The sequence below is a fragment of the Triticum dicoccoides genome, chromosome 7A, assembly GCF_002162155.2.
Source record: "Triticum dicoccoides isolate Atlit2015 ecotype Zavitan chromosome 7A, WEW_v2.0, whole genome shotgun sequence".
In the NCBI taxonomy this organism is placed as follows: Eukaryota; Viridiplantae; Streptophyta; class Magnoliopsida; order Poales; family Poaceae; genus Triticum; species Triticum dicoccoides.
This window is the reverse complement of record NC_041392.1, coordinates 636,855,633-636,867,579: the sequence shown is the minus strand read 5'-3', so window position 1 is coordinate 636,867,579 and position 11,947 is coordinate 636,855,633. Positions and strand designations below refer to the sequence as shown.

Here is an 11,947-nt window from a genome sequence, read left to right as displayed (position 1 = left end):
ACGTTGGAAGAGGAGGCGGCCCACTTTGAGCGCGAGAAGGCGCATTGGATCGTGAAGGAGGGGGCCGACGCCGAGTAGAAGATACACCAGGAGCAGCAGTTGTGCCACGAGGAGGAGGTGATGCGACGCAAGGAGGAGGAAGAGGAGCGCGCCCGCCTCGCCGCAATGCCGCCATCGTAGCAGACGCTAGAGGAGGCTGCCCTGGAGGCCTATCAAGCCACGTTCGGTTGGGTTGGGCCGCATCCCGTCTTCATCGACCTCACATGCGGCGATGACGGCAAGGGCAAGGACAAGGCAGTTTACTAGGGCAGCGTGCGGGCGTTTATTAGAGTTTTTTAATGTTTAATTATGTTTAAGTGGACTTTGGCCGACGTTACCGTCAATTTATGTATAATTATGCTTAATTAAGTCAGTTTTGGCCACATCGGCAAAAATGAGTATGTCTCCCTTTGGGTGCACCTGCTGACCCAAATGGAAAAGCGGACGCGCATGTCCGCCTCGCCGACCAAAACGGACGTAAAGCGAACAAAACGTGCGTCAGTTTGGGTCGGCGCTTTGGAGTTGCTCTTATAAGCTTATTAGGGTGCTCTCTTGTATCATTCGACCATTTGCTGTCTTTTTCAGTGCTTGTAATGATGACCTTGTGTGATCTCTGACTGGTTGATGGTTTCGTTAATTCAAAGCCCTGCTTTTCTTGAGCCTATTTGTAAAAGAAAGGAAAATACACCTCCTCCCGCCAAGTCCCAGCACCCTGCCATGTCAGCAATCCGCGCCACCCATCTTCCCCCCACTCACAGCCATTGATCTCCCATCTGACGGCTCACGTTCTCATCACGCGGATGACGCCCCTCTTCTCCCCCCGAAACATCGCAGCCATAAATCCCCCACAACCACCACCATCGACCACACCACACGGCCGCAACAGCCACCACCAGACCAGCAGCGCACACACCAGCCAAGCAAAGCGAAGCTCGCCGGAGAGAGAATCGCCGGAGATGTCCGGCCGTGGCAAGGGAGGGAAGGGGCTGGGCAAGGGCGGCGCCAAGCGGCACCGGAAGGTGCTGCGCGACAACATCCAGGGCATCACCAAGCCGGCGATCCGGCGGCTGGCGCGGCGTGGCGGCGTGAAGCGCATCTCGGGGCTCATCTACGAGGAGACCCGCGGCGTGCTCAAGATCTTCCTGGAGAACGTCATCCGCGACGCCGTGACCTACACCGAGCACGCCCGCCGCAAGACCGTCACCGCCATGGACGTCGTCTACGCGCTCAAGCGCCAGGGCCGCACCCTCTACGGCTTCGGCGGCTAGGCCGCGCCGGTGCAGTCGAATCCACCTCCACCTCGCGCCGCCAGATTCGTAGCATAGCTAGCTATGGTTGTTCAGTGTTCATCGTCTTCATTGTAATGGCCGCATCTCGCTGCTGTTGTTCAGTGTTCGGTGTTTGGATGTGCCATGATAGAATGGAAATCGCAGCATTTTACCCTCGAATTCTTCTGAAACATCTTTGTGCATAGTAGGAGTCCCAGCATCTTGCGCTTTGTGAAAATTCCCCCATTCCCATTCTGTCGCTGTAGTTTTCTGCCCCCAATCGATCGCCTTGGCTTCAGGGTGCAGTGGATTCCAGCCATCCCTGCATTTCTGTCCGTGCAGTGTGATGAGATGGTTTATTTATACTACTATAAGACACGCTTCAATTATACAATCAAATATTATAGATTTCTCATCAAACTATTCCAGTTAAAACGTTTCCAATGTATACTACTATTTGTGGATGTTCAATATGCCAGTATATACACGTATAATAATACAGTCCAGATGGTAGATAATTTCATCAAACAATATGAGTTTATTGTCTACTCAGAGTTCAGTTTCTATGAAGGAACAATGGCTCTAGAAAACCAGTAAACACCCACTTTGTACATTGGTATTTGTCAGTTCCAGCCTTCCAAGGGGTCATTAGACATTTCTAGAGAATATTTTTAACTCAGCCTAATAGTACCTTTCCTCTTGGAAGACACGATACAATGTCAAACTCTTATCATTCGTCCTGCAACTAAACACATTGAGGCCTAAACTTTTACTAATCTAGTAATCCATTGCCTGTGTAGGTCAATGCATCTATGAGTTTCCAGTGAAAAAGACAACAAAAATATATATTTTAAATATAAGAAAAATCTAAACAGACTTTTAGACCACACAGCACACTTTTTACTACGAGTGAACAAATTTCCATACATTAATTTACACCTGTTCTATTGCTCTACTCTGCACCACCAGGTTGCGCCACGATTCATGCTCGGTTGGGTTGGTTTTGTTGTTGTTGGCCGCTGCTCTCGTTCACTCTGGATTATAGAGGAAGAGGAACAACTGCAACACTTGTGAATGTTGCCAATGTTTCCAATTGTAATTTAGTTGAATTTGAACGAACTTGTGTACTTTGAATGCAGATGATGTATCAGGCATTGTAGTTCCCTTTTAATCCAGTGGATCTATGTCAATAAATTTGTGAATTCAATGGAGTAAACACCATTGTTGTAAGTATTTATTCTCTCTGCAATGTGACTTGAAGTTGGTCTGATATTGGCACCAATTGTATTGAACGAAAATCGCAGCAGTTGCAAAATTCAGAGAGCAAATGCACATGAGCTTTTTGGTGCCCTCCTGAGATGACAAACAAATTCTGCATTGTTGAGATGTAAACTTTTTTTTTCTGAAAAACAACAGTCTCTTGGAACAATTTTTTTTGGATGAAATCTCTTGGAACAAATTCCGCGATGACTAGTATTCTGAACAATTTTCTTTGCAGTGTGACATGAAACTGGTACGGCATATGCACCAATTGTACTGAATGAAATTCAGACAACACATCTGTTCTTCTCCAAGAAAATAGCATATACAGCAATTGTACTGAATGAAACATGCTTTTTGGCGCCTTCCTGAGGCGACAAATAAATTCTGCATTGTCGAGGTGTAAACTTTTCTAGACGGAGCACACATATCTGTTCTTCTCCGGGAAAATAGCAGTAATCTGGAATAGTAGTTCAAGCACAGAAGTGATCTTCTTGGCGGGATCATCACATCCAATGCTTTTACATAAAACATAGAAAGACTGAAAAATCTCAAAGAGAGATGTCTGCTCAGGTGCTGCTTGCATACTTTACATAGAGCAATCGCTTGCATTGATTAATCAGTTGTGATCATAATGCACACTAATTAATGGCCAAATTAAGAATTCACTCGCACCACTGAAAAACATGCCAGTGAAATACTCCTACACACTTGCAACCAAGACTACCAGTGACGGCTCTGCTTCCTCTGCTTTGGTCAGCTATAAGCAAGACTTCCAGCAACAAGGCTGCATTGCTGACGATTTGTTCCTCTGCTTCGATCACTTGAGCACTCATCCGTGGATTTACATCGCTTGAGCAAAGTCCCTTTATTATAGCACACAAGACGCAAACAAACTAATGGCTTTTACAGAGGGAAAAGAATCGGTCACCCCAGAGGATCTACAAGCATGTACAGTGCAGAGTTAATCTTTCCATTTCCCAGCGTGTCAAAATGTGCAACTCCTAATTTCTCTTCAGGAGGAAGCCGAGAAGCTGTGGATGACGCTGAAGGTACCTGTAGATGTTGCCAACGTTTCTCATTGTGATTGACTTGGTTTTAAATGAAGCTAATTCAGATGGTGTAATTCCCTTACCTCAGTGGATCCATGTCAATGAATATGTTAATTAAATGTAGTAAACACCATTGCCGTCAAGTATGGATTTTCTCTGCAGTGTGACATGAAACTGGTCTGGCATATACACCAATTGTACTGAATGAAATTTGCAGCAGTTGCAAAATTCAGACAACATATCTGTTCTTCTCCAGGAAAATACGAGTAGCATATACACCAATTCTACTGAATAAAATAGGCTTTTTGGCACCTTCCTGATGCGACAAATAAATTCTGCATCAAGATTCAGGAGTTCAGCAAGTGAAAATAGAAGTTCAATTGGTGTATATAAGTTCAGCAAGTGAAACAGGCCTTTTGGCGCCTTCCTGAATTCAGGATTCAGGAGTTCAGCAAGTAAATTCTGCATCAGGATTCAGGCACACATATCTGTCTTCTCCAGGAAAATAGAAGTCATCTGGAATAGTAGTTCAAGCACAGAAGTGATCTGGTGCCACTTGCATAGTACATCAAATCCAATGCTTTTACATAGAAGATAGAACAATCCATTGCATTAATTGATCAATTGTGATCATAATGCACACTAATTGATGGCCAGATTTACTCGCACTACTGAAAAACATGCTTCTAAGACTTGCAACCAAGACTACCACTTGATGGCCAGTCTTCCAGATCACTGATGGCCAGTGAAATACTCCTACACACTTGCAACCAAGACTACCACTGCCCACTCTGCTTCCTCTACTTTGCTCAGCTAAGCAAGACTAGCACCAACAAGGCTGCGCTGCTGATGATTTCTTCCTCTGCTTCGCTCACTCGACCACACATCCGTGGATTTGCATCGCTTGAGCAAAGTCCCGTTGACGAGCCGGTGAGCTTGATAACGCCAAGCTTGCTGTCTTGCTTGGAGCAGCTCCTCAGGGGACTTGGTCACGTCGGAGTGATGGATCTAGGGGTCGTTGAACTGCACCGTGTCCGCCATCTGCTCCACCTTTCGCCGGGCCTCCGCTCGGCTGCGCTCGATGTCACGCCGACGGCTGGCCTCTTCTTCGGCTGCAGGGTGCGCCCAATCCATGGCGAGGCGAGCGTTCTCGATCAGTTGGCGCATGCTGATCGGCGGCTTCGATTGCGTCGGGCTCGCCGGAGATTCGGCGACCTGGTTCTTGGTCACGGAGGAGTGGAGCGGATCCCTGTCACTGCTGGGACACGGCAGCTTTGTGCCCTTGATGTTGGCGGCGATTGCGGCATGGAGCTCGCCCCCGGAGCAGGCACCGCATGCGCGCTTCGCCGGCGGCTGCCCGTCGCGCACAGACACGGGCCGCTTCGGCGTCTTGGCAGGCGCGGGGTTGGCCATCAAGGTAGGGTTAGGCGCACGCGGGAGGAGCAGGAGTGCAGGCCAGCTGCGGCGGCGGCGCTACGGCGCGGGAGGAGAGACGGCGGAAGCACCGTGGTGCCGCCCATGGTCGCGGCCGCGGAGTTGCGAGAGCACGGATCCGGCGGCGGGAGGGAGGAAGAGGATGCGGTGGAGTCAGATTCAGATGGATCGGGGATTGGGGAGACGGGGCGAGCAAGAAAGAAAGAAGAGACGCGGCAAGCAGGAGTATATCTGTCTGTCTACGGTTTGAATCCGAGTATAGCTCGAAAGCGCGGGGATTTGGACATTTGACGCTATCTTTCCAACACCTCTACGTGCTGAAACAAAAAACAAAAACTGTTTCTTTTTTTGGAGAATAACCTGAGTACCCACATTACTCAGCGTTAGAATTATACTCTCCATTCGGAAGCCATCAGCTCATGCAGACTTTCAAGAACAGTGGCAACAGCCAACATACACTTGGTTTCCTTGTGATTTGGCCGCTGCCGCGAGGCCATGAACGAGCTCGTTGCTCTGTCGGCTCACAGCAGCCACTTGATGGGATTGGAACGAATCATGAATCAGAGGAAAGCTAGCAGTAGCATTTGAGGCTCTCGGCTGCAGCTTCCATGCAACAATGACACATTCAGTCTCCACAGTGATCCTTCCTCTGAAAAACCGCAGACAAGGCAGAGAGGTGGCCAAGCCAGGATGGTTGTTGCTTCAGCGTCTTCCACACTTCTGCAAGCCTCAATCTGCCTGCAAATGATCTCTGAGATGCCAAGCCCTCCACAATAACAGTAAGATTTTCGCCCTCATTTCGCCCGGACAGGTGCCAAGCAGAACCTGCAACCAATCAACCCCCTGTATATCTGAACTTTGACTCGCTTGGCAACATCCAAACTTCTCTCATGGACTGTCTCAAAGCTTTACCTTCTCTTTGGTGCAGACTACAACCGCATGGACTGCATCATCTCTGAGATGCCAAGCCCTCCACAATAACAGCAAGAAGCGCCCTTTAACAGAAAAAAATATTTAGTGCTCCAGTTTGTCTAAAAAAGTGTCACTCCAGTTCATCTAAATTCAGATTGATTATTCATGTAAGACATGCAAATAGCTCATTATTATTACTTTCTTTAGACAATTCAACATGACACATGTTTTTGGAGCCATCCTGATGTGACATAGAAAATCCTGCATTGTTGAGATGTAAATTTTCTCTAAGGAGAATACATGCTTGTTCTTCTCCTGAAAATATATACTCCCTCCGTCCCGAAAAACATGTCGCAGGCGTAGATCATTGCCAATTTTATAAAAAAGCCCTCGTAGTTTCAAAACAATCACAAACAAGTCCCTCCACCCCCGTCGTCTTCCTCCGCCGTCGCCCGTGCGTCTCCAGGGGCCGGCGCCGCCAAGCTGCGTGATTGCCGCCCACCAGGAAGTGTTCCGCCTCCGTCACCACGTACCTTCAACGCCGCCGCCGTCGCCAAGTACTTGCTCCGCCGCCGCCGCCCAGACCTGCGCCGCCGCGATCCCCTCCGGCGGCGATTACCTGCGGGTGTCGCTGGAATTTGCCACCACGATCTGGTGGAGCAGGAGCTCCCTCTCATCGTACTCGAGCTCCCGCGAGTCCTCCTCGTGCTCCCGCGAGTCCACCTTGAGCTGCCTCCCGTGCGCCACCGCGATCCAACTACGGGCATTGTCGGAGCTGGCCTCCACGATCCGTCGTGGACAGCAGCTCGCACGCGTCCTCCGTGGTCTCCCGTGAGTCCTCGTCGAGCTCCCACACGCCGCCGTGGTGCTCCTTCTCTGCCTGCGTGCCCGCCTGTGGTGCTAGCCCGTGCTGCTGCATCTTGTTTCTCCTCTGTTTCTCCCCTGCCGCCGGTGGAGCTCCCGTGCTGCTCCTGCTCCTCTTCCCGTGTTGATGCTACTGCTCCTCTGCCTGTGCTGCTGTTGCTGATTCGTGTTGATGCTACTGCTCCTCTGCCTGTGCTGCTGTTGCTGATTCGTGTTGATGCTACTGCTCCTCTGTTGTTGCTGTTGACTGCCGCCGTGACTGCTGCTGCTGGTGCTATTTGCCCTCTGAAGAAGGTACTCCATCAGAGTACTGCTAGCTTAAGAAGGTACACCATCAGATGAAGTGTTTGTTTCCTTTGTGCATGGTTCTTTCCAAAATGTGGGAAAAACTAACTGAAAAAAGCATGCATGAGCAAAAATATGAGAGCACATACAAAAAAATTGCACACTTCCATGTCTTACAGATACCGCCATTGGAGCTGAATTAATCGAACTGAGCAAGTTTCCTGTATGAGCAAAAATACTAAGCATTCCACCTTACGGCTCACAGCCAATTTGATAATGCATGCGTGGAAATAAACACTTCTGACAGATTACTTAAACACACAACAGCGTCTGAATTAGGATGCATGACTAAACATCTCACCAGGTAAATGTTCAGTAGCTAAATGTGTTGTAGTTTTGGAGATAGCTGTACTTTTAATGAGGTAAAATGTTCCTATTTAGACAATAATAACACTACAAAGTAGCTAGATGATCTCGCCTACTGGTAAATGCATGCTTATATTTTTCTTAAATAGAAAAGAACAGATTAGATAGAACAAATAGAGCAGTTGTTATCATACCATCTCTTCAGTTCTTTACTGCAGCCAATTGATTGGAATGTGCTGTAGTTTCAGTTAACTGACAACAACAATTCTGCAAAAATAGTGTTTACTGAATTCTTTGTGTTGCCGCCAGAGCTCATGTTCCTAAGCAAGGAAGAAGGTAAAATTCAGTTAAAATGTCAGGTTTCAGTTAATCTATACTCCAAACTGTTAACCAAAAAGAGACCCTTGTATGGAGTTAACTGAACCAAATTTCAAGCTGAGACTAGTTCACTGAAACCTGGGCACACCATTTAAAATGATTTGTCAATTAAACAACTTTTAAAAAAAAGTTACAGTAGACCAGGACTCAAGCTGAGACTAGTTCACTGAAAAGAAAGGAAAATGCACAAGATCAATAGTCAAGCTGAGACTAGTTTCTGATTTACTCATGATTGAAAATGTCTAAGTGCTTTGGTTTACAACTAATTAGGAGGCCCACACTACTATCCTGGAAGATGCAGCTATTACTCATTTCACAGTAGGTTGACAATATGCAAATGATTTCCTAGGAGTTTCAGACCTGCTATGTGTGTCTGAATACATGTGTGTCTGAATCATGTGTCCAAGTCAGTCACAAGCACAAGCAGGTCATGTGTATTAAGTGTGCACTGAATCATGTGTTTACTGAATTTTAAACTTGCTAGCAATAAGCTTGCATTACACTTTATAGTCAGATCAGGAGCCAAGCTCTAAAACTGGACTTTTAACTGACTTTTAAACTGAATTTTTACTCCAAAATAAGAGTACCATGCCTGCTTAACTGAATTTTTAACATAATCTCTAAGTGTAGGAGTACTGAATTTTTACAGTAGATTTACACTGATTTTCCAACTCAAGCAGTATCCATTCACTTATTTTGATTTTCCAACTCAATTTTACCATGCCTGCTTAACTGAATTTTTAACATAATCTCTCTCTTGGCCTAGGAGTACTGAATTTTTGAATCAATTTCTACACAACAATACTGAATTGGGGAAAAGAATGAGAGGAGCCCAACATTTTTACTCACATTGTGGAGTAACTTTCACTCACATTCACTAAAATTCACAAGTTGACAACACACTTTACAAAAGCACATCTCAGTTTACAGGAGTACATCTCACATTCACTAAAATTCAGTAGACAAAGAATAAGTGGTTCAGAGAATACGCACATTCAGTAAAGATGAAGTAGAGAAGAGAGGTTCATACCCAGGTTGTAGGCGTTGGTGACAGAGATGGCCCAGGCTGAAGATTAAGTAAACAAGATTGCATGGAGAAGACGCACAAATCTGCGCTGCGTGTGCATTGTTGCTCTCCTGACCTGCACAAATTGGGAACAACACCATCTTGAGCTTCTAGGAAGCGACAATTTGGAGGATTCTACGTGCTCCTGCTCCTGCACGAACTGAACCCAACCGAACCTGGAAGGACGAGAGCAGAGGAGGTGGCGGTGCGGTGGATGAGGAACTTGCTCTCCTCGACGATTTGGTCGGCGATTTGGTGAGGAAGATCTCGTCGTCGCTGAACCGCGCCGTCCCCCGAGCAGAAGCTCGCGCCGTTGAGGTTGACATCGCCGTTGGGAGCCAGCAGGGCATCTCATCGTCCGCCGCGGTGGCGTTGGCGGAGCAGGAGGCAGCTGCGGGGAGGGAGCGGGGGAGCAGGGGATTTCCCCCCTGCCGCGGTGTCGTAGGCGTGGGTCTTCCACCACAGAAACAACAAAGAAGCCACCGCCGTTGTATTCCTAGTGGAGCTGTCTCATCGCCGCCGCCGTCGTCTTCCACGCTCGCAAATCCTACGCCTCCAGGCCTCATCGACCTTTAGATTGTTGGTGGTGGTCAGGATCCAGTGCCTGCGGGCTCATTGACGCCGGTTCCTACGCAGCCGGAGCAGAGCGTGGCAGTAGCTGGGACAATCGAAGATTTTTATGAGGAAAGGGGGGAGCTTGGGGAGGCAGGTGAGCGGCAGCTGCGGCGGCAGAGCAGGAGGAAGCTGCGGTGAGGGAGCGGGGGAGCAGGGGAGCCGCGACGGCGGGGAGCAGGGCAGCTGCGGTGGGGGAGCGGGGAACCGACGGCGGCCGGGAGCAGCGCAGCTGGGGATTCTGTCGGAGGAGGACGACGAGGAGTGCGGGTTTGGTCGGGAGAAACTGGAGGGTTTTTTTGAAAAATTGCCCTCGCAACATGTTTTTCGGGACGGAGGGAGTACTTGTCATTTGGGATAGTTCAAGCACAAAAGCAATCATTTTGGTGGAATCGTGTGCCTCTTAGAGCATCTTTAAAGTGAACCCTCAAATCGCCCGTAGACATCTGGACCGAGCTGTCCGGATGCACTTTGCCATCCAACATCGTCTTGCATCAGTCCGCGAACCAATTCATGTGTCCGTTCCCGCAAACTGGAAGCAAACCAGGAGGGCTTTGCGAGAGTACCGACCTCCGCCACTACGACTCCGATACCCCATCCCATGACACCCACACCCACGTGTCCATCTCTTCCCTCTTTCTATGCATCCGCTTCCTCCTGGAGACTCCATCGCTCTACCACCCCGGCCGCCCGCAAGCCCTTGCCGGACCTCCACCACCTCTTCCGCTCCATCCGGTCACCACACTGCTTTGCCTACGCCACCGTTCCACACCTCTCGTCCGTCCACCACACAGGTACTATCCGCCCCTGCAGATGCCATCCGTGGGGGTCACCATGTCAGAGAAGTGTTTGGTCAAGTGCTTGTGCTAAAGTTATGACATTTGTTGTCCCTTCTTTGAAGCAACAGATTCGTACATGGAGTGCATCGACTAGCACTACGTTGAGTCGTCCGACGACTCATCAGGCTAGGAGGATTATATGGATGCAACAACGATGGTGTAGGCGGTCCTTGTAGATGCAGAGCATGCGGAAGAGCATGCTATTAATTTGAAAGGATCGATCAAGGGTCATCGAGTACTAAATCGAAACAAGGCACGAGGGCATTTGACGTTTCTTTTTGCGGGTGAAAACTTGTATTACTCAATCACAAGATCCTTACAATCATCAAAAGCTAAAGACAAAGCAACTTCTGGGCCAGACCCTACTTTGCCCCTGATGCCCTATTCGCGGATAATTTTGCCAGCGCTTTCAGACGCGGAAAAATGTGTTTGATCCCTCTACAATGGCATCCAGGCATGCGATGACTACTTCATCTTGAAGAAGGGCGTAGTAGGAATAACTGGATTCTCTACTTACCAGAAGTGCATGGCTGCATTGCGGATGCTTGCCTATGGCACAACCGCAGGTGGGACAATTACCTTCGGATGTTTAAGAGCACATGTGGAGACGTCATGGTGAGGTCTTCGACTATGGTGGTCGGGATGTTTGACCTCACTACCCGAGAGAACCAACTGTCATAAGACACCGAAAATCTCATGACAATGTCCGAAGTGAGAGGGTGGCCATTATGCTCAAATCTCTTGATTGCATGCACTGGAGATGGAAGAACTGGCCAAAAGCTCTACAAGGGCAATGTCAGAGTCATGTTAAGAAGCCCACCATCATTCTTGAAACAGTTGCATCACATGACCTCTGGATTTGACACGCTTTCTTTGCCATGCCCGGGTCTCACAATGACATCAATGTGCTCCAGCGGTCTCCATTGTTTGATAGATTGACTAAAGGACAAGCTCATTTGTACAACTATATTTTCAATAATCATGACTACAACATGGGCTAATATCTAGTTGACGATATCTATCCTCCATGGGGCGACCTTCATCAAGGCCATCTCTGAGCCAGTTGGTCAGAAAAGAGCTCACTTTGCCCAAAGACAAGAAGAAGGTAGAAAGGATGTGGAGAGGGCATTTAGAGTGCTCCAAGCCCATTTTGCAGTTCTTTTTGGACCTGCTAGATAATGGGATCTCGAGATACTGTGGGAGGTGATGGCATGGTGTGTGATCATGCACAACATGATTGTGGAGGGTGAGAGTGAAGACGTTGTCAGAGGTCTGAAATTTGAGAACATGTGTGATCTTATCCAGCTTAAAAATCAGAATCCGAACACGTCTGATGAGCTGTCCAAATGCATTAACAAATTCGTCATCGACCAACTCATGAGCAACTTAAGAAAGATCTGATTGAGCATATGTGTGCTGTTAAAGGAACAACTAGAACATATATGTGAGTTGAATTCATGTTTGAACTATTTTACATTTGGACTATTGTCGCATTTAAATATTTTCACTCATCGTAGATTTCATATGCTATTACTTTGAGTGTTGCGGATTTAAGAACAAAACAAGGGAAGA

General features: G+C 47.9%; 1 protein-coding gene and 1 long non-coding RNA gene across 2 annotated transcripts; one reads left to right on the top strand and one right to left on the bottom strand.

The window, feature by feature from the left end:
• Positions 1-893: 893 nt before the first annotated feature.
• Positions 894-1,487, top strand: LOC119327664 (histone H4). Its single transcript, XM_037600766.1, has one exon. It carries the CDS (start codon positions 996-998, stop codon positions 1,305-1,307), a length of 312 nt encoding a protein of 103 aa, XP_037456663.1. The 5' UTR covers positions 894-995; the 3' UTR covers positions 1,308-1,487.
• Positions 1,488-6,133: 4,646 nt separating this feature from the next.
• LOC119332004 lies at positions 6,134-9,748 on the bottom strand. Its single transcript, XR_005160753.1, has 4 exons — positions 9,101-9,748; positions 8,889-9,000; positions 7,675-7,800; positions 6,134-7,222 (listed from the first exon to the last, which is right to left on the bottom strand). It is a non-coding gene; the product is annotated as an uncharacterized LOC119332004 (long non-coding RNA).
• Between the last annotated feature and the right edge of the window lie 2,199 nt (positions 9,749-11,947).

Excerpts from the sequence above, each read along its gene's own strand:
- LOC119327664 (XM_037600766.1), top strand. The coding sequence starts at position 996 with ATGTCCGGCCGTGGCAAGGGAGGGAAGGGGCTGGGCAAGGGCGGCGCC.